The following is a 27834-nucleotide window of genomic DNA, read 5'->3' on the forward strand; positions in this document are numbered from 1 at the left end:
AACAGCAAACAATATTCTGCACTGAGGGGTGCTGTCCAGGGGGTCAGTTTGATAAATTTGTTGTCAAATTCCAAAATTGGTGGAAGTGAAGGAATGCAAAGTTTCGGGTTCGGATTCAGATTAGTTTATTGTCATATCGACCAGGGTGCAATGAAATTGCTTGTTCTCAAGAAGCTCACAAAGTAAACTGTACAACTATGTGTCTATCATTACACAGAGTCTGTGGAAGGGTGTAAGAAAGAGGTGACACAAAATGCTGGAGTAACTCAGCGGGAAAGGCAGCATCTCTGTATAGAAGGAATGGGCGTTGTTTCAGGTCGAGACCCTTCTTCAGAGTGAAGTCATGGGAGAGGGAGACAGAGAAAAGAAAGTGTAAGGTGTGAAAATTAGACAAATGGGATGGAGACTAAGGAAAATGTAGAATAGATCACTGTTAGCTGGGAGAAGGTAACAACAAAGCAAACAGAGATAAAATGTAGTTGGAGACAGTCATATAGATTGGAGAACTGGGAAGGGGGAGGGATTGGAGAGTGAGGAAAAGCAAGGGTTACGAAGTTAGAGACATCAATATTCATGCCACTGGGGTGTAAGCTGCCCAAGCAGAAAAAGAGATGCGTTTTCCTTCAATTTGGACTGGGCCTCGCTCTGACAATGGAAGAGGCCCAGGACAGAAAGGTTCTGGAGTCTGATAGCAGGAGGGAAGAAGCTGTTCTTATGTCTGGATCTCCAGGCTTTCAAGCTTCTGTATCTTCTCCCAGATGTTTGCAGAGTGAAAAGGAATGACCAGGGATGCTGGCACCGTGACAATAATTCAAGCCTTCCTGATGCAACATTCCATAAAGATGGACTCAATGGAAGGAAGTGATGAGCCTGTGATGAATTGGGCTGTAGACGCAAGGACATGAAGATGCTGGTTTATTTTTTTAAAAGACACAATGTGCTGGAGTAACTCAGCGGGCCAGACAGCATTTCTGGGGGACATGGATAGGTGATGATCCGGGTCTCGATCCCATACGTTACTTATCCATGTCCTCCTGAGATGTACTGGTTGTGTTCTACACTCTCTTCAGGTTAAAGGTAGAGCTGTTGCCACATCAGGCTGTGATGCTTCCCATCAGAATACTTTCTCTAGTGCATCTGAAGAAGATTTCAGGTGCTTAAGAAAGGAAATACACCAATGCACTTTGTTGGTCACTGGATCAGTGTGAAAAGTCCAGATGAAGTTGTTGGTGATATGGATGCTACTGAACTTGAAGCTGTGGCCACATCTGTACAGCAGCTCTGAGCATGAGGACAGAATTGTCATCGACTCCCAATCTTAGGTCAATAACCAACTCTTTCATCTTGCTGATGGAAAGAGTTAGAGTTTGTACTGACACCATGACACAATCTCTCAATCTCTTTCTTGTACTTTATGTCATCATTGATGTTGATCTCACTGACAACAGTGCTATCATCAGCTACCTTAAAGACTGAGTTGACTTTATTCTTGGCCAGAGAGTAGGGCAAGGAACTGAGCAGTCAACCCAGAGGAGCACTGGTGTTGAGGTCAGTGTGGAGGACATGTTATGATCAACTCAGACCTTTGGGAAGTCCAGGAGACAGTTGCAGATGGAGGCCACAAAGTCATGGTCCAGACGTTTAGGGTTCAGGTTACTTGGTATTATGGTGTTGAAGGCTGAGCTGTAGACAATGAAGAGCATCCTAACATAGGTGTTCGCATTGTGAAGATGATAGAGTTGTAGAGACATACCGCAGGGAAACAGGCATCGACCTGACTTGTCCATGCCGGCCAAAATGACACATCAAAGCTTGACTCATTTGCCCAGGTTTGGCCCATAACCCTCTAATCTTTCTTACCCTAGTCAATGAATAGCATCCTGACATTGGTTTTCTTATTACCAAGGTGATCCAGAGCTGAACATTGTGGAAGAGAAATGACATCCTCGATAGACCTATTTTTCCTGTACATAAATCACACATTTCTCAGTGATTTTGTAAATATTTGTTCCATGGATGTGTACGCACCTGTAATGTGTCTAAAATGGTTTCTAAAAAAATGTATCCATATGGTTAAAACAGTGTCACTGCAGTCAAGTTGAGGGGAGTCAGTAATTTCTGTTAGACAACACTTTAGTAGGCACAAAAGATTACAGATGCTGTAATCTTGAGCAAAAAGCAAAGTACTGGAGGAACTCGGCGGACCAGGCATGCATCTATGACAGATGATTTTTCAGGTCAGGACCTCCTTCGGACTTTTGTAGAACTGCGTTCTAATGATTTTGTATTCCTACTTTCATTAAATATTCCTTAGCACAGCTTATAGATGTTTTTTGTTAAGATATTGACTGTGTATTTGATGAATAGAATGATATTAGATGTAAGCAGGATATGTTTGGATAACACATTTAGTGTCTCTGTGCAAACGGGCACAGTGGTGCAGCAGTAGATTTGCTGCCTACAATGCCAGAGGCATGAGTTTGATCCTGACTACGGGCTGTCTGTATGGAGTTTGTACGTTGTCCCTGTGATTGCAAGGGTTTCCTGTAGGTGCTCTATTTTCCTCCCACATTCCAAAGACGGCAGGTTTGTAAATTAATTGGCTTCTGTAAATTGTCCCTAATGAGTAGGCGAGAACTAGTGTACTGGTTGATGCAGTCTCGGTGGGCCAAAGGGCCTGTTTCCAATTAAATACACGCAAGTCCTTGCAGTTTTTCCTGATATTCTTTCAGGGAAAGAAATTAATTCTTATTGCTGGCACTAAATGGGTGTGAGAACATTAGCCATTTATTTTATCACCTCCAGTGATTGAATTACATTGAAGTCATTGTAGCTAAATGTCAGTAGAGGTGATTATAAATGATGACCAATGTCCATAGCCAAGTTTAGTGCCAAATGTTCAACAATTAAATCTCCTCTACATTTTCTTTAAAACAATGCAAAATCTAAATTTGACTCAAATGTGATATTTTAGTTTCTTTCTTTGAAACTTAAATTGGATTTTAATTTTATTTAAAGTCATTAACTCATTTTAATTTTTTTGTAATTTTAGAAAAGTATTGCACAATTAATCTGTTTGTTTACTTAATTACTTAATATGTTCGGTTTACCACAATGCTGCCTGGATTAGAACTATTAGCTATAAAGAGGTGTTGGACAATCTTGGATTGTTTTCTTTGGAGCATCAGAGGTTGAGGGGAGAACTGATCGAAGTATACACAAGTATGAGAAGCATGGATAGGGAAGTCAGTGAGAACCTTTTTTCCCAAGGTCATTGGGTCAACATTACCCTCTGATCTTAAAGCTTTGCCCTCTGCAGTATTGTTCTATGTTTTTCTTCTATGCCCAATGTTAACATTATAGTGAACCAGGCCTGAAAATGATCTTGCATAACAGGAAGAATTCCTCCTGCCTAATTCCCTGAACTTTTCTGCAGCAGGATTAGCTATACATATCCTTTTGGAAATTTCCCAAGGATAATATGAACTTAACTTTGCAGTGGGGGAGAGTTTGGCATCAACAAGTAAATTTTAAATGCACTAATAAGTTGTAATAATAGTCTCCATGAACCGTATAACAACCGGATCAGTATCTTTCATGGGGATCAATTTACATGGTTTCATTTTAGGAGTAAGCAAACTCTTATAGACCACTAGTAATCTTTGATAATTATATTTTTAAGCAAATTTGTACCTTTGTGCACTGCTTAAATGTATCAATGTGCAATACTTTAACATGTTATATGTACATAATAAGATTGACTATTCAATCATTAAAAAAAATTAAACTAATTAGCTGCTTGGCTCGAGGTGCATAATTATAAAAGTGGAAATTCTGCTATTGTGGAACTGCTTGAGGTAAACAAGTAATGTGTTGTAAAGAATAGACAGGACTTACAATAATAAAGCAGGTTTCACAATCTTAGTACTTGACAGTCAGTGATGTTACTGTTATAATATGGGGACAAGGTAGTAATTTAAGTATTGGCAGCATTTGGTCAATTGTGTCTGCGTTTTGCAAGTGCTATCCGAAAAGTTTACTTTTTACACATAGCACTTTAAACCCTCTCTTTTGAAAGTTACTATTTGATTGAATCCCACCACAATTTCAGTTAGTGCACCTCAGGCCATAACAACACGTGAAATGCATTTATTTCTTTCACCTCTTTGAGCCTCTTGCCAGTTGATTTTAATCTGTCCTCTGGTTGCCCCCGTAAGAGAAAGATTTTCCACCTTTATTGCCAAAAGTCATAATTTGGAACATGCCTGTTTAATCTCGTTAACTTTTCATGTTGCAAGAAGAACAATCAGAGTTTCTTCAATCATTCCCTGTAACTCATCTTTTATTGTGATATCATTCTGGTAAATCTGTTCTGCAGCTTTTTTCAAATGCCTTCATACCTTTCCACGGCATAATATGCCGAATCAGATACGCTGTTCCAATAACAGTTAACTCATTTGTAAATGGTATTGACATTACTTTTTTAGGTTATCTTTAGCATTTTTAATTATTTTGTAGGATATGGCCAAATGCTGGAGTAACTCCGCAGGATAGGCAGCATCTCTGGAGAGAAGGAATGGATGGCATTTCGGGTCGAGACCCTTCTACACACTACAGCATGGATATTGTAGTTTTGTAGACTTGTCCACATGCTGTTCTGCTGAATTCACACTTTTATCAAATACACACCACTCACAACTCACGAAGGTTGGACTTAGGAATTGCAATGAAAATTGCATAGTATATGTCCTGACAAAGTCCTGTGTGATCAATCTCAGTCAGACCTGTGGCTTCCTTTCGCTCACCGAGTCACAGAAGCAGGGTTTCTCCTTGGAAATTCTAGTCACTAAATTCTTGACTTCTTGAACTTTTTCTGGGTTTGGTAAAGAGGAAATTCCTGGTTTAAAGGCTTTGATTCCTTCTTATTCCTTATATTCTTCTCCAATGAAAAGGTTCCACAATTATAGTCTAGTTCAGGTTCAACACATTTCAGCCATCCAGTACATAGACATTTCTGCCACAATGTGATCACACCACCAGTCAGGCCAGGGAGAGTCTAGGACCAGAGGCCATAGCCTCAGAATTAAAGTACGTTATTTTAGGAAGGAGATGAGGTGAAATTTCTTTAGTCAGAGGATGATGAATCTGTGGAATTCTTTGAGGCTGTCAGGCGAAGTCAGTGAATGGCGGAGTAGACTTGATGGGCCGAATGGCCTAATTCTACTGCTATCACATGACCTTCGTATCCTCACCCCTTTCCACTTTCCACACACACACTCCCTTTGCAACTCCTCTTTTTCTACTCGAATGGCCATCACCTCGAGTACTTTTCCCTGCAACCACTGGAGAAACAATACCTGTCTCATACCTTATCCCTCAATTCCATCCAGGGACCCCAGCCGCCCTTTGAGGTGAGACTGAGGTTCACATGCACCTCTTCTAACCTCCTATACTGCATTTGATGGCCTCTTTTACATTGCTGAGACCAAACATAGACTGGGTAACCATTTAGCCAGACACTTGCGCCTGATCCTCCAAGAGCTGCTGGATCTCTCGGTTGTTAACTATTTTAACTCCCATTCCCATTCCCACACTGACCAATCTGACCTGGGCCTCCTCCATTGCAAGAGTGAGGCAAACTGTAGGAATAGCAATTTATATTCCATTTGGGTAGATGACAACACAACGGTTTGAATATTGAGTTCTTCAACTTTAAGTATCTCCACACCCACACCCCACTTTCCACCCTTCTCTTTCCTGTGCCCTTCAGCCACAATGCACACCAACTTCTTCCTGCCACTATTTCCTGCTCTTCTCCCCCTCCACGTCCCCTTCCACCTATACCTCTTCCTTTGGCTTTACATTTCATTCCTCGTCTCCCCTTATCTAACATCCTTTTGTCTCCGTTGCATCTCCAACCATTGTCCATCCATCTGCCTATCGTACCCTCCTCACTTGTATCCACCTATCACTTGCCAGGGTTTGTCTCCTGCCATTTTGTTTCCTGCTTTTTGCTCTCCATTACAATCAGTCCAAAGAAGCTTGCCAATCCCAATAGGTCACCTATCCATTCATTCCATAGATGCTGAGTGCCTCCAGCACTTTGTGTTTACCACCATCTGCTGTTCCATGCATCCCCAACTATCTTCAACCTGTAGCAGTTGGCTGCCATGGTACCACCCCCAATTTCCACTCTACCAATTGCGCAGCATTGGGCCGGATCCAATCAAGTCCAGAAGATCATGGGATTGATTATTCCTGACAATTCATACAAAGACTTAACTATCCACATGAGTCTGATGAAAAATATTCTTCACTTAGGTATTTCTTTGTCGCAACATAGTTTAGTTTAGTTTATTGTTGCACGTACCGAGATGCAGTGAAATGCTTTTTGTTGCATGTGAACCAGTCAGCAGAATGACTAGTTTTCTCTTATTACCATAGTATTCTTCAGCCTGAAGAATAGTTCGACCCGAAACATCACACATCCCTTCTCTCCAGAGGTGCTGCCTGTCCCGCTGAGTTACTCCAACATTTGTGTCTATTTTTGTGCTCTTCTGTTTGTTGTTTGGGTCCCAGATACCACTGCAGGTGTCTTAGACCGGATCCAATATTTATTTTCCCATTATAACCACAAGTTCACTGTCTTGTATCTTCAGTTCATTAGGCTTCTGAGAACTTAGGTCTGAATAAAACTGAATAAAACCCCTAAATCTAACTGTTCAGGGTGGCTGCTTGCTGAGGCTAAGAGACAGTGACATTGGGATACCGAGTACTATGTCTTGATCAGTCTGAAGAAGGGTCTCGACCCGAAACATCACACATTCCTTCTCTCCAGAGATGCTGCCTGTCCCGCTGAGTTACTCCAGCTTTTTGGGTCTACTTTCGATTTAAACCAGCATCTGCAGTTATTTCCTGCACACTACAGCGCCCTCCATAATGTTTGGGACAAAGACCCATCATTTATTCATTTGCCTCTGTACTCCACAATTTGAGATTTGTAATAGAAAAAATACCATGTCGTTAAAATGCACATTGTCAGATTTTAATAAAGGCCATTTTTATACATTTTGTTTTCACAATGCTGTATGTCTTGAAGGTTTGGGTCACTGTGAGATTTGCCTTGCACCTTGTTTGTATTTGCTTAACAATCTCAGAGAGCATCAAAAATCATTAACGGTCCTTGTATGTCCAAATGGCTGTTAAGGAAATACATGTTGTCCATTCTTCTATCTTGTGACTACTACACAAAGCTCTCAGCCATTTCTTGATATCACATGAAGTGAACTGTAATGACCAATGACTGCTTCAGTTATGTGGGGATCTCAGGAGGAAGCCAAAATGAATTATCCACCCAATACAAAACTGTAGCTGCTTCAGCCTTGACATTAACATTCATATCCTGACCCAAAACTGCACTTGTCCATTTCCTCTCCAGATGCTTCCTGACCCACTGTTCCTCTTGCACTTTGTGTTTTACATGGGATTCCAGCATCTGCAGTTTCTTGTGCCTCAGGAATCTATTCTAGGATGCTGAGAGATGAGAGAAGCAAGAGATGAGATTGGCTCAGATGGAGATTTTTGTATCTTCATTGGCCTTGGGTGATGTAAAAGAGGACAGGAGCATAGGAAATGTGTAGGAAGGAACTGCAGATGCTGGTTAAAACCGAAGATAGACACAAAATGTTGGAGTAACCCAGCGGGACACGCAGCATCTCAGGAGCGAAGGAATGGGTGACGTTTTGGATCGAGTCCCTTCTTCAGACTGAAAGTCATGGGAAAGGGAAACGCGAGGGAAACATACATGTGTTGGGCCCTGTCAATATTAAGGATGGGGATATTGTTGGAGTCTCTGTCTCCTGTTAACTGTTTCATTGTTCACTACAATTCATGAGATGTGCCACTTATTGCTACTGCTTTGGCTGTTTAGAGTATAGATAGTCCTGTGGTGCACCTTCACCAGGATGGAACCTCATGCTTATTGCTGTAGTTGGCATTACAATCAGCCCCCCTCATTGTAACAAGGTCGATCACTGGTTGATAGTAATGGTATTATGGCAATGTTTGGTAGATTGGTTTGTTTTGCTTTAGTTTAGAAATACTGCGTGGAAAAAGGCTCTTCAGCCCACCGAGTCCATGCCAACCACTGATCACCCCTTTGCACTGATTCTATGTCATCCCACTTTCCCACCCACCTTCACACTAGTGGCGAATTACACAACCCATTAAACCTACAAACCTGTATGTCTTTGGGAAGTGAGAGGAAATGGGAGCCAACACCTAGTCCATGCTCCACTAACACTGATCACCCCTCCGCACTGATTCCATGCTGTCATCCCACTTTCCCACTGCCCACTGGCTGTAATCAAAGCACTGCTTTTGAAATAACATGCGCTGAAAGACATTTTAAGAGATACAATTATTTTGAATCAATCTTGCCAAGGCATATGATTTGGTGGGACATTAAATTATTGGTGGAGCCTTGAGCCATCTTGGTATCAGTAGGAATGTTATTGATTTATATGACTATGACTATTTAGTTGTTCAGCTGTACATGGACTCTTCCATGATTATTCAGGGCAAGAAGGGAGGATCACTTCCATCCCAAGAATGTGCTCGTGGATGTAAAATTTGAACGGAGAAATCTGTTCTGAATCCAATCCATTTAGCACAATAAGGTGCCAAACCAGATGATGGTGAGTATCCTCAGTGTGGAAATAGCACTGATAAAAACTAGGCATTGTCACCAACTAGTGCTGCCCTGAGCAGACCTAGATGCCTAGGTTGATGGTGGTTGATCAGTTTATTCATTTCCAGGTTGAATATAGTGTGGCAACATATCTGAGTGATATGTTAGACACAAAATGCAGGAGTAACTCTGCGGGACAGGCAGCATCTCTGGAGAGAAGGAATGGATGATATTTTGAGTCGGGAGCCTTCTTCAGACTGATGTTAGGGGAATGGGCGGGACAGAGATATAATGCAGTCGGAGACAGTAAGACTGGTGGGAGAACCTGGAAGGGAGAGGGGATGGAGAGAGAGGGAAAGCAAGGGCTACTTGAAGTTAGATAAGTCAATGTTTATACCGCTGGGGTGTAAGCTGCCCAAGCAAAATATGAGGTGCTGTTCCTCCAATTTGCGCTGATCCTCACTCTGACAAGACAATGGAAAGACAAGTTAGCAGAGACTAAAGTGGCATATAACGATGCCATGAGAACACTGCTAAGGAAACCTAGATGGTGTAGTCCTAGTAACATGTTTATGGCTGCAGGTGTCAGTACTTTAGAAGCTATCCTAAGAAATCATATGCATAAATTCATTTGCAGGATAAATGACTCTAAAAATGTAATTATTATGGCCTTGTCAAACATAAGGTTTAGCACTACACGCTACGAATCCCAGTTGTGGAGACACTGGTATCATTGTCTCATTGTAGGACATTGATCATTCTTTTATTCTGGGTTTTAATTCATGTATTGTGTTTTTTTTTTAAATATATAATTTATGATGCTTTTATAAGTGATATACTAAGATTTTATATGTACTTTATGATATTTTTTAATATGCAATGCATTTTTATGTAACATTTCCCCTTGTCTGGACCTTGAGTCCGACATAAAGTTTATTATTTTTTATTTATTATTATTAAATTAGAATTGTTTATCAACTACATCATACTATGCATCTGCTTTCTCACAATGTTCCATGTTCACACTAAAGTCACATTTAATTTGATTAACCAGCAAAGTTTATCAACGGAAGGCAGACATAGATAGAGCAGCCTTTTTGGGAGAGGCTATCTGTTGCGGTGAAGAGCTGTAATTGAAGCTTTAGGCATGGCCTCATAGCTCCCTGCTTCTCAAAACAGGACTTGAAGATGGACCCTTTGTGCAGCATCGTTTTGGGCTCCAGACGAGCAGGTTGGACAACCACAAGAGGCCTGTGAACAGAGGCAGCCTGCCGCTGGGCCACCTGCTGCAGTTCGAGGTCAAGACCCTTCTTCAGATAGTCTAGGATCTGTTTTCCATTAGGGTTCTTCCAGTCATTCTTATCAACTCAGTTCAGAACCCCATGGGAATGCTGTTGGAATGGCATGAAAGGTGAGCCTCTTATTCAGTGGATTGGATATTAAAACCCTCTGTATAAGTCTTGCAGCTTTTTCTAATCTTCACAAAAGGTGGTTTGGTGAAAAGAACATTGAGGTGAGGGCCCATACCGATTATTTTGTTATTTTTCTTCATGCCATTAAAAGCATTTCAAATCTTAGACAATGTCACGGGCAGAGATCCCCAGTAGATGTTTACGGTGATTGTTTGTCTGTGGATTTTCAGTGCTACGTTCTCTCTCCAGCTAAGGCATCTTCAAATGCGTTTGAAGATTAAGGTTGTTATTTTAGCATTTAGCATGCAAAGCTCTGCGACGCAACAATTAGCAAAGTAAACAGGATACTGACGTGTACTGTTGAATCAACAGAGTCGACATCAGAGGAAGTTTATTAAAAATATGTAGCCTGTTCAAATGTAAAGGAAGCCATGAAGACTTGTGGATGTTTGTACAGCAGTCATAGAGTGGACAATGTGATTCCATACAGTGTGCAGGCAGTGGCAGACTGGGTCTAAAAATATTGGTTGCCGGGAGACAAAGGGATCCCACCCACAACTACAATGCTTGCCATCACTTGCTAACAGGGGCCCACTTGCCATCGGGCAAGCTGACACCCCGGCCGGTCCGCCACTGTGTGTAGGATTAAAATGGTTCTCTGGTCTTGCAAATGGGTGACTGGATGAGAAAGTATACACAAGCTACAGGAAAGAGTTCCCTAAAGCTAGACACAAAAAGCTGGAGTAACTTAACGGGTCAGGCAGCATCTCTGGAGAAAAGGAATAGGTGACGTTACGGGTCGAAACCCTTCAGTTTCCAGGGTAAAGAATTCTAAAAATTCAGCATTGTAGATGGTGCCATCTCATCTCTGTCTTAATTAATAGACCATCAGATTGAGATGGGTCATTCTATTTCTAAACTACAATAGGAGAAAGAGTTTCTCATTACATTCTCTGTCAAGCCCACTGTAAAAAATGTGTACATTTCAATCGGTTCATTTCTCATTCTTCGAATAAAATGGAGAATTATTCCTTTCACTTTCATTTCTGAAATCAATCGAGTGAAACTTTAGTGCACACTTTCAGTTGAGAATATCATTGTTTAGATAAGGAGACAAAATAAGTAGTTTGCTCCCAGTGTGTTCTCACAAAGGTTTTTACTTACTCCTTAATAATACAATGGTTGAGAGATAGCCGCTGCTGAAATACTGCATTGCATATAGGTCACTTCAGCTGTTTGAACTTAGTGTACTTGGGCAGATACTCTTGTTGAGAGAGAGTCACTGTAATGCTTATGTTTAGTTTAGTTTAGTTTAGTTTAGTTTAGTTTAGATTAGTTTAGTTTACAGAAAACAGGTCCTTTGACCCACCGAGTCCACGCCGACCTGCAATCCCTGCACATTAACACTATCCTACACACGCTGGGGACAATTTTTAATTTACAGAAGTCAATTAACCTATACAAAATCTGTATGTCTTTGGAGTGTGGGAGGAAACCAGAGATCCCGGAAAATCACCCACGCGGTCATGGGGAGAACGTACAAAGTGCGTACAGACAGCACCCGTAGTCTGGATCGAACCCGGGTCTCCGGTGCTGTAACGCAACAACTATCATTGTGCCACCGTGCCGCCCCTGTCTGTTTGGTTGCGTGTCTGTTTGCATTCAACTAGGCAGCATTGAGCAGTGTTTATGGGGCATTTGCCATCAGGAGTTTAGGCGACAGAAAATATATGAAGAAGAAAGTTGGATGCCAAGTAGGGATTTATTTGTGGGAGAAAGAGAGAAAATATAAATCGGGTTGTAAAGATGAGAAAACTTTTCAATCGGTATTTACCAGACAGAAGGAATGGAATATAGGGGTTTAGGTGAGGAGTGCAGCTGTTATTCTGGACATCTCTGTACCAGAGAGGAGGATGTGGGACACATTCTAAAGAAACCTAGAGATATTGGGACACATTAGGTGGATTGACAATGAATTTTCCAACCTACTCCCCAGCTCCCTCTTTCCCATGCCCACTAGACCCACCCTGATGCCCCTCCCTGCTCCTATCCCCTCAACACTCATCTCCCATCCTCGATGTTACCATTTCCCTTTATCCCTCCTCTTTCCTCTCCCCATCCCCTTCCACGCACATCCGTCCCTCCGACTTTACATTTCACTGCAACTCTCCTCTTCGTATCTGACGCTGTTTTGTCTCCTTTTACCTGTTGCCTTAGTCGTTTACTTCAGTCGTTTTCCAATCAAATCCCCTCACCTGAATCCACCTATCACTTGCCCCGCTTTGTCATGCCACCACCTCTGTTCTCCAGCTTTTTCCTCCCTACTTTAATCAGTCTGAAAAAGGGTCCTGAACCAAAACTTCACCTGTTCATTTCCTCTCCAGATGCTTCCTGACCCACTGAGTTCCTCTCGCACTTTGTGTTTTACTCAGCATTCAGCATCTGCAGTTTCTTACACCTCAAGAATCTATTCCAGGATGCTGAGAGAAGCAAGGGGTGAGATTGGCTCTGCTGGAGATATTTGTCTCTTGATTGGCCTTGGGTGATGTAAAAGAGGACAGGAGCATAGGAAATCTTTAGGAAGGAATTGCAGATGTTGGTTTAAACCGAATATAGACACAAAAAGCTGGAGTAACTCAGTGGGACAGGCAGCATCTCTGGAGAGAAGAAATGGGTGACATTTCGGATCAAGACCCTTTGTCAGGGAAATGTTGTTCCCTTATTCAAAACGTCCAGGGAGTCTTACGTTAGTAGTAAGGAAATTATTGAGAACATTCTAAAACACTTTAATTTGAAATGCAAGGACTCGTTAGTAGAAGCTGGTGTGGCTTTGTGCAAGGGAAAAGCCGATTCACAATACGGATCAGTTTTTGAGGGGGTAACTGAGAAGAATAGAGGCAGGGGAGTAGATGTAGTAGATGTACATGGACTTTAACAATGACCCGTGCACAAGGCTGGTCCAGAGCTTAAAGCACTTGGGACCTGAGCTGTGTTGGCAAACCCTTGTCAGTTTTGACGTGCCATGTCTAATGTTTGATTGGGATGTTTGGTAGCTGTACAGAACGCCACAGGAGATCCTTTTTCCCTCTGGCTATCAAACTGTACAAATCCTCCCCCTTCTATCGAGGGGTAAACTGAGTTCCCTACCCCCTAACCCCCCCTCCTCCCTCCCCCCCCCCCCCCCCCCCCCCCCCCCCCCCGCTCCTCCCTAATCTTTGCACATCCCCAATCCTGGACTTGCCACTTGTCACTTTAATTTCATGTTTCATTCGTGTTTGATGACTGTTGGCTGACCAATTTCCCTCCTGGGATAAATAAAGTCCTATCGTATCATATTGTACTGGTACTCCAACTGACTGTATTATTAGGTACACAGAAGAAGTGAATGGCTTACTCACATAGATAAGTCCTGAGAAATAACGTTCCCTCAGATTATGCAGCACTGATGCTTCATTCAGGCAAGTCAGTTCCGCCATGTCCTCCACTTTGGAGAACTTTGGGGGGTTCATCTTCTGGATATCATCTTTGTTAATTGTAACTTTCTTCCCATTTTCCATTAATTCAACAATGACTTCATCCCCTTTTTCTTCCTTGATGCTTGCAGCTTCAAAGCCATTGCGGTCTGAAGGCACCCACACCAATTTCTTCGCTGCCCAGTCAGCTTGAGCCAGTGAACTGGCGAAGGACTTGTCCACAAAGAGATAGGAATCGGCGTCTCCAGCCTGGCTGCTAGGCTTCTGTGCCATTATGCTCTAATGACCTGTCAAAATAATTTAAAATGGTTACTTACATGTTATTCAATGATAAAAAACCTAACCATGTTACATGGACCAATGCAAGAATCATATAATTTGTTTTAATATTTTCTATCTTGCCCTTAATCTGACAAAACAATTTACTGTCCCACTTTGGAACCAGCGTCCTTTTTCTTTTGAATTGTTTCAGTGAAGTAAGCAACGTAAGATACAAAAAACTGGAGTAACTCAGCAGTACAGACAGCATCTCTGGAGGGAAGAAATGGGTGACGTTTCAGGTCGAGACCTTTCTTCAGACTGGGTCTGAAACATCACCCATTCCTTCTCTCCAGAGATGCTGCCTGTCCCGCTGAGTTACTCCAGCTTTTTGTGTCCACCTTCGGTTTAAAACAGCATCTGCAGTTCCTTCCTGCACAAGTAAGCAATGTAATTCAAGGGTTAAACTTTTCTAAACAGGTACTGGTCTCAAAGTGGTCTTGGATCAACCTCTGTGATATAATAATAGGATAATTCATTTTATTTCCTAGGTATTTGGATTATCTGTACATTTAGTTGATACTAATTTAAAAACAATGCCTAATGTATTAATTGTGCATGGTGACGACAGAGATGGCCCCATGTATAGTTCGAGCAATGGTTATAAAATGGTGGCATGAATTGATACCATTTCCTTCCTATACTTAGTTTACTGAATCTTAAACTATTAACAACTCTACTATACAAGAAAATAATTACACTAAAAACTAACAATTTATTATATGGCGTGAGGTAATTTTGAGAACAATAGACCCTTGAGAGTGCAAATTCAAAATTAAAATGCTTAGGTGTTGAGTAAAACAAATTGGTTTATATAGTCCTTTATTAATTGGCTGCGTAAATTTAAATGTGCAATTCTTATTTTTTGCGTTGGGGTGTGCAGGAATAAAGACTAGGACAAAAATCACATGTCCAAATAAATGTACTTCCAAGATCAAAGCATTGTTTTGCTGAATGTGCCATGCTTTGTACAGACATGGGCCCATTACAATTCATCTACCATCCAATAGATCAACTTGTGATGCAATCTCGCTGGCTCTCCACTCTGCACTGGACCACTTGGACAATAAGACATCCATCAGGCTGTTGTTCATTGACTCAACACCATCATCCTCTACACACTCTGTTCTTGCCTACATGACTGGATCCTTGAGCTGGTCAGAGGCAGACCACAATCAGTATGAATTGGCAACACCACTTCCTTCTTGATAAAAAATCAGCACAAGAGCAGCCCTGTGCTCAGTCCTCTGCTCAACTCTCTTTATCCCCATGAGAGTGTAGCCTGACATCATTTCACCAGTATTCTTATATTTACCACTGTCCACGTTGATGGACAAAATACAGATAATAATGAATCAGAAAATCTGATTGAATGGTGCCGGAACAATAATCTTGCTCTCAACACTGACAAGACCAAGGAACTGATCATTGACTTCAGAAGAGGAAAGCTAAGGTTCCATGAACCTGTCTTCATCGACAGGATGATGATGGAGAGTCTCCACAACTTCAGGTTCCTGGGCATGTATATCTCTGAAGATCTGTCCTGGGCCACGCACATTGATGCAATCGCAAGGACAGCTCATTAATGCCTCTACTACCTTCAAAGATTCGGGAGATTTGTTATGTCGATGGACACCCTATTGAGAATCCACAGGTGTAGAGAGTGTACTGACTGGTTGCATCACAGTCTGGTTCGGCAACTCGAATACCCAGAAATTAAGGAGATTACAAAGAATAGTAGACACTGCCCGATCCATCATAAGTCCCCACCATTGAGTACGCCAGGCAGCATCACTGGAGAGAAGGGATGGGTGACGTTTTGCGTTGAGACCTTTATTCAGACCTGAAGCGTCATCTATTCCTTCTCTCCAGAGATCCGGCCTGGCCCGCTGAGTTACTCCAGCATTTTGTGTCTATCTTCAGTGTAAATTAGCATCTGCAGTTCCTTCCGACACATGATAATCAAACACTCTCGACTCTCTCTTGGCTCTTGATGTTTGGCATTACAAATGAAACTGCCTGCCTAAAGGCATGTGGGGGTACGTTCATCAGAGAAATCATCCCATCCCAGAAAGAAAGCTCAACATCGAATTCTCCCCGGCAATTTAGGATGGTCATTAAATGCTTATCTTGCCAGAGAACTTCACATACATTAAATGAACACAAATTAAAGTTGACTATGAAGTACATGTCTAGAATTGATGCATAACTGGAACTGAAGTAAATTATGATTCATTGTATATGTTTGGAAATAAAATGGATGCTAGTTGCTCTGTTGTGAATGTAAATATATTCTACAGGCTTTAAATCTCATGCTCTGCATTTATATTTCAGTAGATATTGTCTGATGTTGTGCTAAAGGCATGTGGCCACAAATACTGTTGCTACGTTGTTTCACTAAGATTCCATCTGTGTGATGTGACCTGTCCTGTGAACTTCACTTCAATATTTTGCTAAACTAATCCATGATGGGGCCAATATGGGCAACAAGAAAATGCATACAGATTTGGAATGCTTACTTCAACGGAAAATGCTGTGTTTCCAGCAGAGTTCAAACTTAAGTGTTCTCATTACTTGCAGAAATGTTGACTCTGTTAATTTAACTCCTGCTTGGATATGTTTAATGGTGCACAGATCCAGCAGACAATAGGTTAACCACATGTGCATACATGTTGTGCAGTATTGCTTATAATCTGTACATCAATGAAAGTAAATACTCTTCAGAGGAGATATAATCTGCACTCTCAATCATCCTTGTCTCATAACTAAGCCTAAATTCCTCCAGTCTTTCCAGATTACTTGAGCCTGTAATCCTTGGTATAACTTTCGTGAATCTGTTCTGCAAACTTCCTACTGATTGTTGCGGTTAATTAGCTCTCATTGTTGCAGATATTCCTCATGCTCGTTGGCTTTCGGGTGCTTCATCAATGCCTTTTTGTGTAAAATCAGAGCACAGAACAGAGAACAGTTCAGGAGCTGGCCCTTCGGCCCGCAATGTCCATGCAGAACATGATGGCAAGTTAAAGTAATCTCCTCTACCTGCGCAGGAGCAATATCCCCCTATTCCCCGCATGTCCATCTGCCTGCCTGAAAGTCTCTTAAATGTCGTTATTGTATCTGCCTCCACCACCACCGCTTTCAGGCATCCACCAATCTCCGCGTCTTCCCTCGCACATCACCAAACTTGCCTCACATGTCTCCTTTAAATATTGACCCTCCCACTGTAAGGCTCTGCTCTCTAGTCTTGGACATTTCCATTCTGATAAAAAAAAAGGTTCTGACTGTCTAAGAAGTGAGATTATTTGCTGCATGGCATTTAAATGTACTCACATCTCTTCCGATAATGAAGCAACAAAGCAAGATAAACAGCAAGACCTGAACTGTTTAGGTTGGAGGTGATAAGTTACATTCTAACCTCACAAATTCCAATAAAAGTACCCAGTTTCAATAAGGGAGACTCTCAAGTTGTTCTGCTCTTTAACCATTGCCAAATTCCCTGTCAATAACAATTCGGGGCCAGGGAGTATTATCGGAGCAAGGAAGTTCTTATGAAAAGTCACTGACGGAAATGTGAATGGTGTCTCTCCCTCTTTATATGTTGCCTGATCTGCTAAGTATCTGCAGCGTTACTTTTTGTTCTTAGATTTCAAGGATTAGCATTGACCTGACACTTAACTGAACTAGCCATATAAATTATTGTCTACCAAAGGAGGATAAAGAGTTCAAGATCTGTGGCTTTTGACACACTTCCAGATGCACAAAGGCAAAATGTCCAAATCAGGAGTGCAACAACTAATCTGCCTGCGGTTCCAACAACAATCAAGTCAAAGATAGACATAAAGAGCTGGAGTAACTCAACGGGTCACGCAGCATCTCTAGAGAAAACAAATGGGTGATGTTATGGGTCAGGATGCTTCTTCAGACTGAAAGCAGAGGAGAGGGAACTAGAGGTAAAAAAAGGTCAGAACAAAGCAGGGCTAGCTTCAGATGACCCAGGAAGGGTGGTGCCCATAATGGCCTTTACTTGGCTGGGGAAGAGATGATAACGAAAGGATACAAGGATAGTACAGTGGAACTAGTAGGACGACTAGGGTGGGAGGGAGAGAGGAAGGGAGGGAGGGAATGCAAAGGTTACTTGAAACTAGTCAAGGCTAGTTAACCTCACATCCACCACTTTAACTCTCTATCATCTCCACCACCACCACAACCTCATTCGCAATGTGTACATTCAACAAAGTATATTGCAATAACTTACTAACACTTCTTTGATGCTATCTCCCTCACCATGCACCTGCTGCAACATTGTTTGCCACTTCTGATTTGCCCTCCAACCCAGACACCATAGGTATCACTTTGTAAGTTTGCTGTCATTCTTAATATATTTGGGAATTGGCACCAAATGCCAATGATGCCTACATTTAATTGAATTATTAAAACAATTTCATATATGGAGTTACTCTGTTCATTGAAGTATCTGTGTCAGTGTTGTCTTACCCTAATGCGTGTACATGGTGCAGGGTCTTACCTGAAGCAGCTTCTTCTGAGGGAGCATTTCTATGAAGAGTAGGAATGCACTGCTTGGTTGGTATTTAAGGGGCAGTTATACTGTGGCTGGACGTTTCAGGCTTGTGCTTGTGACATGAAGTGCTCATTGTGATTAGTATAACTGGTATAATTAGTATAGCTGTAGGAAGGAACTGCAGATGCTGGTTTAAACCGAAGATAGACCCAAAAAAGCTGGAATAACTCAGTAGGACAGGCAGCATCTCAGGAGAAAAGGAATGGGTGATATTTTGGGTCGAGACCCTTTTTCAGACCTGCAGATAAATGTAAACTGCTGATGCTGGTTTACACCGAAGATGGACACAAAATGCTGGAGTAACTCAGTGGGTCAGGCAGCATCTTTGGAGAGCAGTGGGTGATGTTTCGTCTAAAGAAGGGTCTCGAGCTGAAATGTCACCCATTCCTTCTCTCCAGAGATGCTGCCTGTCCCGCTGAGTTACTCCAGCATGCTATAATTAGTATAACTAATCACATGGTTGCAAGGTCCATGGCAAATTATCACTCGATGTACAGGTATGTTTGGGCGGGGTACAATCCAGCTTCCTGTGATACTTTGTGCATGGTCTTTGGATTAATGGAAGCAAACAAGTATCCTGCTAAATTACTGTACGAAGTTTGAAGGAATGCAGATGATCACTTTTAAGCTGCTTGGTCCTGGCTCCAGTTAATGCGAGATCGCCTCCAGAAGGGCGTTGCAACGCTTGTAAGCATCAGGTTGGTTTTGTATAGTTTAGTTTAGTTTAGTTTATTGTCACGTGTACCGAGGTACAGTGAAAAGCTTATGTTGCGTGCTAACCAGTCAACGGAAAGACAATACGTGATTACAATCGAGCCATTTACAGTGTATAGATACATATACCATTTAGTGCAAGATGAAGCCAGCAAAGTCCGATCACGGGTGGTCCGCGGGTCACCAAAGAGGTAGATACATGTATAGGAAGGAACTGCAGATGCTGGTTTAAACCGAAGCTGGTTTTAACACACAAGCTGGAGTAACACAGCGGGACAGGGAGCAGCTCCGGAGAGAAGGAATAAGAAACGTCACCCATTCCTTCTCTCCAGAGATGCTGCCTGTTCCGTTGAGTTACTCCAGCATTTTGTGTCTGGGTTGGTTTTGTATACGAGTTACATAATGTACAACCAAAAGTAGATGTGTAATTGCATTATCCGAAAATGAAAAACTAGAGGAAAATAATGTTACAATGCAGAAAAGCCCATTACAATAATTCAACAATTATGTCATTAAACTACACCTCACTTGTGAGGTATAAACAGTGCGAGAATCTGTCGGTATAAACTCGACCCAATGTTCTCAACAAACAGCAAGTGAAGAGGGTGGAAAGAGACCAAGTTTTGTGCACTCGACTGCTTGAAATCTCTCAACATCGTGACGTGTCCTGCAAAATTGTCCTGACAGTAATCCCTGCTTTGAAGATAGTCTGCCTTAATGACGCTCACTTTTGCAAATTAGGAACATAGTTGCAAGATTTGTTTTGCAAATTGCGAGGAGTCACTGGGAATATATGGATAATATCTGACATGATCGAATAAGGTGAGCAGGATATGTTGAAAAAGCTGAATAATGTGCCTCATTTGTTCCAAACTAAATGTGCGCAGGCTTCTGATGTGCTGCCGTGGTTATTGTCGCAGGCTTGGTGCTGCAACGGGTCTTTAAATGTTTAAATCCCATGACCTGAATGATATAGAATATAAACCATACCTCCACCCCACTCGTTACCATGTATGGCTATGTTTCCACAAACTAGTGATTGCCGAGAGACGTAATAGTGGCGAGTTGCAAACAAATTGAAGTGAACGCCTTTTAGGGAATAGTGCAATGAGACTCGCGTCAAACCGCCAAGCAAGTGGCATTTTAATCAAATAAGGATAGGCTCCCTGAACAGCCAACGTGGTAATCCTTCGCTGGTTAACTTCAATGTCATTTCCCCTTTGCTTATATTCTAAACGTTACTGATAATTAACTATCTGCTCAGATCTAATCCATTCCTATTGCAAATGCAGGACCTGAAATCTCCAATACCCGGAATTCTTCAGCAGGTACAAACTGGGAGAGTTTAACAAGTAGAGCTTAAAGCAAAAGTCTACATAATCACAATGTCTATACACTAAGCTGCTGACAGGTTATTTGCAGCATAGTAAATTGCGGACACACTTTACACAATTTCAGATCTAATTCGTTCTTTCGCTGAAAGGATTGATGTTGATCCAACAAAATGCAGCACTTTGATTGGATCTAGGCGGTTTCAAACACAGGCACTTTCTAAAACAAGTGTTCACAATTTTCACCTTCTGTGAAAGAAAACCCCACGCGCTACATGCATTTCTGCAATCTGGATGCTATCAATGTTGCTCCGTCTGTCCACTCTGGCCATCGAGTCCGTTTCACATTTCCTCCCATGTCCTTCCCCACCCCCCCTTCTCCGTGGCGTGGGGGAACGAATGCTAAAATAACAGCACTCTCGTGTATTTCCAGCTTGTACATACATTCCATGTCCCCATATTTAAGGTCAAGAACACGAAGGCGTCTTTGTGCTGTTCCTCACTTAACCTGGGGCTTACCTCAACCAGATGTACCATAGGTACGGCCTTCTCCCCTTGACACTTACACAACACTCTATATACGGATGCCCCTTATCAATGAAAGTATCCATGACTATGACAGAAAAGACTGCCCTCTGTGGCTATACGGATCTGACTATTGATCACTGCGCCCCTCATTGTCAACAGCTAACTATCCCTTAACCAGTTCCTGACACTTATTATTAGTTACTGTAATTAGGAATTACTGTTGAGTCTACCTACCGATCCCGGTATCAGTGACCACTATCACCACGCGTATTGCAACAGCGATTGCGTAGGAAAGAACTGCAGATGCTGGTTTAAATCAGAGATGAACACAAAACGCTGGAGTAGCAGCCTCAGCGGGACAGGCAGCATCTCTGGAGAGAAGGAATAGGTGACGTTTCGGGTCGAGACCCTTCTTTCAGAAACCCGAAACGTCACCTATTCCTTCTCTCCAGAGATGTTGCCTGGCCCGCTGAGTTACTCCAGCATTTTATGTCTACCTTACAACAGCGATTATTGTACCAGAGGATTGTCGCTGTTTTAGTATTCACCAATGGGTGTATTACAAGTTTAAATCACATACACGCAACAGGATAACATTGCTCCATTTCTTTAACCTCGATATAAACTTAACTCTTCGATACAAGCAAAAGCATGTTTGACAAAAAGACTTACTGAAGACTGGCTATGCAAGAAAGCTGGCGAGAGTCCGAATGTAAGTGCCCTGGAGAAAAACCGCCTGCATACAGTAGGAAGAGACCGAGTAAGCGGTGCCCCCCGTCTCTCACTATTTAACAGGAGCGCCCGGAATTACACAGGGCGGGACTACTCCTCCCACTTGACAGAACTTCGGCCATAGACTTCAAGTAGCTAGCGGTTTTGAACCTATCTCTGTTATCAATGCTTGTTACTACTTCATATCTTGCAACATTGTGTGTAGTAATGTATAATGGTCAAGTATTTATCACGCAGATGTGTAGATTTATGACTTAAAAAGTATAACTAACTTTAAGAAGGTTTAAAGGCATAACTAACTTTACCAAACTTACCAAGAGACTAACTCTGAAGAAGGGTCTCGACCCGAAACGTCACCCATTTATTCTCTCTAGAGATGCTGCCTGTCCCGCTCAGTTACTCCAGCATTTTGTGTCTACCTTCAGCTTAAACCAGTAACTGCAGTTCCTTCCTGCACTAACTAACTTTACGATTGGTTGTAGATTGTGTTTGCTGAAGACTGAAATGCAGCGAGGAAAGGCATCTTTTTTTCCAGTTCGCTGTCGTTAAGGTTTAGGGGCGAATGTCAAGGTAGTTTATTTTGACCTTGTCGCAGTGACATTGCTGGTTATCCATTTGCAAAGGTTGTCCATATTCTGCCTCGCCACCTGTTTCCTACCGCACTGTGGTGCCCCCCTCCCTCTGTCGCCCACTTAGGCGTCTGTCCAATGCTTAATCAGGAGTAGAAACTCCTGTGTAATCACGAGGAGTACGTTTGCTTGGTCAGCTCGCCTTCATCCGAAACTGTGCTGGGGTTGCACTTAATCCGGGGTGAGTGTGGGCTGAGCGACAGAGACTAAAGGCCACCTGCATTGGAAGATGAGCGCTTCAGGGGTGACAAGGTTCCCCCACCAAACCAGTCTGTATTTGTGCTCAGGCACACACGCCATCCACTGCAAGAGTTAGTGTGGTCTTGGTGTGAACCGGCCATATGGAAGCGCCACAGTAATTTAAAAAGTGGAACTGAAGAACAGAAAGGCAGAAGTGATGCTACCCCCTAGTATCCTGCCCATAGTATCCCCCGTCCATTGCATTATGCCGCTTAATGTTGCTGATCAAGAAAAGACTCATAAAAGGAAAGGTTTCCACACTCTCCTCCGGAACTATGTGGATATATTACTGTCAATCATCTATAATGATATCACAGTTGTAAACAAAGGTGTCCATTAAACTTTTGTGGCTATCTAGCAAAGCAATCGATAGAAGGGACCGTGTCCTTCTCTCTGTGTTTGGCCTTGTTACAGAATGCGTGCAGGATTAAATCCCAAAAAGGGAATATGGGATACGCTATGGAATTCCGCCAACATACCGGATATGAAGCATCCAAACATCAGCCTGCTACTTAATATGGTTTAACTGTTTTTTAAAAAGATTTGACGCAACTAATGTAAACTTACACGACGATGGCTTTTCACATTCACTGTTATCTTCCTCCTAAAGGAAATATTGCCGTGTAAAAATGGCTGTGCATCTCAACTCGAACTGAATTCCTCTATCAGTTTCCACATCAATTGTTTACATTTGGTTTGGCATTTGATACTCTCTCCGCCTTGAACTGTCTGGGAAAAGGCGATTAAATCTCAGTGACAATTTCCGAGCTTCAAGCTTCTTGGAAGAATGAAAGCATTACTGTTTTGGGTATCAGAAAAGTCACTACGAGCCATAATCTCCTTGAATTTCAGTCTCAGTCTGAGGAAGGATCTCCATTCCTTCTCTCCAGAGGTGCTGCCTGTCCCGCTTTTGGTGTCTGTCTTCTTTGAGTTTCAACATGTCCATAAGAGAAGATATTTTGGGAAAGATTGATGTTTAAGATTCCCTGGTGCATAGAAAGCAACGCCCTACAGTTATTAACCTGGTTGCATTTCCAAAAACAGTGAACTTGAAACTCGCGGCCTGTTCTCAAGGCATTTCGATGGTGAGCGGGAGATTTACGAAAGGGCAGGTTAAATGAGGAAGGGAGCTGCAGTGTACAAACCGACGTAGCTTGTGTCCCACTAGCATCAATAACGGAGGACATCAGCATTTCATAGCGGTCACCGAACAAGGCCTGGTTGGGGGAAGAGTACGCTCTTCCCGGAGGTCACTCAAAAAACTGAAAATTGCACCACGAAAACAAAGCGAGTAGCTGTTTGACTTCGATCTTACTGAAAAAACAAACCTCACCTATAATACCCTCGCCAACCCATCTTCCAGAGTAGGGAATTCCAGAGATTCACCACCTTGTCTGAAGGAGAGGTTTATATCTGAAAATCACTGCCAGAGTAAGTGGAGGCATCGGATAACATTTTAATATTTGAGAGTCATTTAGACAAGCGCCTAAATTGGCAAATGGTGGAAGGATACGGTCCTATTCTGAGCAAATTAGATTAGTATATATGGACAAAGAGGTCGGCATGGGTGGGTTGGGCAGCGGGGTCCCGCTTCTGTGCTGTACAACTCGTTTATTCTGTGATTGCAGTATCGTGTTTTATAGTGCTGGATCTCCTTAATCATTGTTATTGCCAGATCAGAATCAAAGCAGAACTTCTCAACAAACGCGTGTTAAATACTAAGCGAAACACAAAGTACTGGAGTCATTCAGGCAGTGGCTGCGATGGGAGGCAACGTTTCGGGTCGGGACCCTTCTTCAGACCATAAATAGTATGGTTGTGTCACAGCGCTATCCGCAAATGCTTTTGTTTTGTTTTCATTTCTGGCCTTTTGGGAAAAAATAATAATTTGAGATTTGAACATTTAAAGCGTAGAACCTCCAAGCCAGCAACATCAAGGCAACCTATACATGGTGGAATTTCATCCTTGAAGTTAAACCAGTTATGACTTGACATTGATTATGGATTTCTTTTGCTCGAAATGATTCAAATCGATCATAAACTACCCCCCTAGTGTAGATTACAGCAGTTAAACGCACCATTTAGTTTTGGGCATTATTTCTTTGAAAAATACTGCGCTAGTATTTGTAACAGTTTTTTGTTGAAACGAAGTTCACGCTGTTATCTGGTGCCGTATCAGGTGCAGCTTAGTAGCTAAGTAAATTGTCAAGGGTTATACCATGTCTGCAGATTGAGTGCATGGGGAGAAACATGGTCAATGCGAGGAAATGGGAGGAATAGAACACGAGTGTAGTAACTAGAATCAATGCTCTGAGACATTTCCCACAAGTGAGCATGCGGGTACAGCTCCATTGTAAAAGCAAGTGGAGCTCTGCCCTTTTATTAAGAGTGGCAGAGCACAATAAAGACTTGCTCCATCTGTGGAGAGTCTTGGTCAAACATACCTGTAGTACTGCATTGAGTTTTGGTCTCCTTACTTAAAGAAAAATATGCATACTTAAGACATGGTTTATTAGATTGGTTCCTGGGATATAGGAATATTGAGCGGAAGGGGTGAATAGTGTTTGGTGTTTAGAAGAATGAGAGATATTTCTGGAAGCAAATTAGATTCTGAGGTGACCTTGCCCATGCTGACCTTTCTGTCCTGGGCCTCTTCCATTGCCAGATGCAAACTGGAGCAACCTCATGTTCTACTTGGATCGCTTACAACCCAACCATAAAAACATTGAGTTCTTCAACTTTAGGTAGCCCTTAACAAACATCCCTCCCCATTCTCCCCCTTCCCCTCCCCCCTGCTTTACCTGGACTTGCATTCATTTCTCCCTCTCCCTCCCCATCCCCCTACATTCCTTCCTCTGGCTTCACAATTTGCAACTATTCAATCCTTTTGTCTCACACCTTTTTCATCTCTGGCCTTTATCCAACCATTTGCCTATGACACAACCCTCACCTGTGTTCAGTTATTATATGCCACATGTTGACCTGCCCCTCCACTTTGCCAGCTTCCCCCTCCCCCCACAATTGAAGAAGAGTCACAACCCCAAACATCACCTATCCATGTTCTCTAGGGACGCTTCCTGACCTGCTGATTTACTCCAGCATCTTGTATCTTTTTTTTTGTAAAAAAGCATCTGCAGTTCAAGATTCTGAACTGTCTTGGTAAGGTAAATTCTGAGAGTATATTTTCCTTGATGGGGTGTCCAAAGCAAGGAGTCACCAACTGAGGTGAAGTTGTTAATCTCTTTAAAAAAAATTAAGACACATTTTATCATTGTGAAAACTGTGAATTTTTATATTTTCTACCAATGTTTCAACTAGAAAGGAATATGGGATTAAAAAAAAAATTCTTAGCAGTGGAAAAAGAAACAAGTGTGCTGGACCACTTTCTGTTTGCCTGTATTAATGCCACCTGCTGGATATTCAGGTTCCTACAGCTTTGAGTTACCTTTCCTGTTGGGCAGGAAGTTATCATAAACCAGGAAGCCCAGCTCAGGGAGAGTACCGCATGGTGTAGACCAAAGATCTTATAGCGAAGCAAGATGGATTACTCTCACGCAAACGTGAGGTACGCTCGTGGGCGGATTCATGGGTGATTATAGGACACATTTTAGCAACCTGACTCCGCCATCTTGTTCCGCCATCTTGTTCCACTTTCTTGCTCCCGCCTTCTTGCTTCCGGCCAAAGATTGGATCCGCAGCGGGGAGAAGGAGTGCGGGGCCCGGGGCGGCACGGGGCAGCGGGGAGAGAGAGTGCGGGGCAGCGGGGAGAAGGAGTGCGGGGCCCGGGGCAGCGGGGAGAGAGAGTGCGGAGCAGCGGAGTGTCCGGGGCAGCGGGGAGAGAGAGTACGGGGTCCGGGGCAGCGGGGAGAGAGAGTGCGGGGCCCGGGGCAGCAGGGAGAGAGAGTGTGGGGTCCGGGGCAGCGGGGAGAGAGAGTGCGGGGTCCGGGGCAGCGGGGAGAGAGAGTGCGGGGCCCGGGGCAGCGGGGAGAGAGAGTGCCCCAAGACAATGTTTCTTATTTAATGTCCCTTGTCTAGTCTGAAATAAAGTTCATTATTGGATTAGAAGAAATATAATTGTGTGTGTTATATACATTTATATAATTTTCATGTATGTGTGTTTATAAACATTTTATTCCTTAACAAGAATCAACATAATTATGAACTAACAGAATTATGAATCTAACCCTATAATCACGCACAAAAGTCCCCCCCCCCCCCTGTCAATCACCCTGCGAGTCGGGTCGGTTCCGGTTACTACAAAATCAACTCAAACACTGTTTGTGAGCCATTTAAAAAGAAATGATTTAAAAAACATTTAAAAAAGATAATTACCAGAATCAAGTTTTATTCTTGACAAGAAGTTTGAACTGACAGATTTATGAATCTGACCCACACAAACTGTTGCCCCGCAACATTGATTACAGTGCGAGTCGGGTCGGGTTAGGTAGGCTCAGGTTGCTAAAATGGGCGTGGAAAAATGCCCATGATCCCCTCCATAGCGTACTACACGTCAGTCCATTGCATTTAGCAGGTGTAGCCTATCTTGCTTCGCTATAAGACCTTTGGTGTAGACTGTAATTCCAGTGTGTAATCTACTGCCATCCTACCCCACCAGTTTGTTAGACGCATTGTCTGTGAGTAATTATGTTTGTGTAACAGCATCTTTATATGTTATAAACGTTATTGTGCATGATTGCTATTATTAACACAGTTAAGAATGTTTCATGTACCCTGGCTGGTTTCTTACATAACAGCACTGTATTTAGTGGTGGCATCATAGTTTATGTTTCTATACCAAGTGTATAATGTTACTAAATATGTGGTTTCCCTTTCTGCTTGTATGTTACAGTTTCACAGTTGAATACAGTAAAGAATCAACGACATCTCGTGTCTACGGGTCTTTATTGGATTAATTGTTAAACTTGCTAGATAGCTGGATAGGGACATTCAGCAAGTCCAGTATAGTGAAATGACAGCACCACAACAAGCTGTGTTACAGGGTGGCTCACATCATCACATTGTCTGTACACACCTCAACGCCATGGCAACAAGCAACCAAGACAACGCTTCACAGAATGAAGCCAAGTCTCTCAGCGTTCGTTCTTACCGCTCTCCAATGCCAGAATGGCCGCCCTTAAAGCACGGGCTAAAGCAAAAGCAGCCAAAGTCAGAGCAGCATTCGCTCAGAG

General features: G+C 42.5%; 1 protein-coding gene across 1 annotated transcript in view; it reads right to left on the minus strand.

Moving 5' to 3' along the window:
* Positions 1-21870, minus strand: part of myh11b (myosin, heavy chain 11b, smooth muscle) — a 153337-nt gene extending 131467 nt beyond the window's left edge. The window contains 2 exon segments of the mRNA XM_055651862.1: positions 13500-13861; positions 21717-21870. Of these exon segments, the coding sequence (XP_055507837.1) occupies positions 13500-13847 (348 nt within the window). The 5' untranslated portion in view covers positions 13848-13861; positions 21717-21870.
* Between the last annotated feature and the right edge of the window lie 5964 nt (positions 21871-27834).

The sequence above is a fragment of the Leucoraja erinacea genome, chromosome 20, assembly GCF_028641065.1.
Source record: "Leucoraja erinacea ecotype New England chromosome 20, Leri_hhj_1, whole genome shotgun sequence".
NCBI classification, from domain to species: Eukaryota; Metazoa; Chordata; class Chondrichthyes; order Rajiformes; family Rajidae; genus Leucoraja; species Leucoraja erinaceus.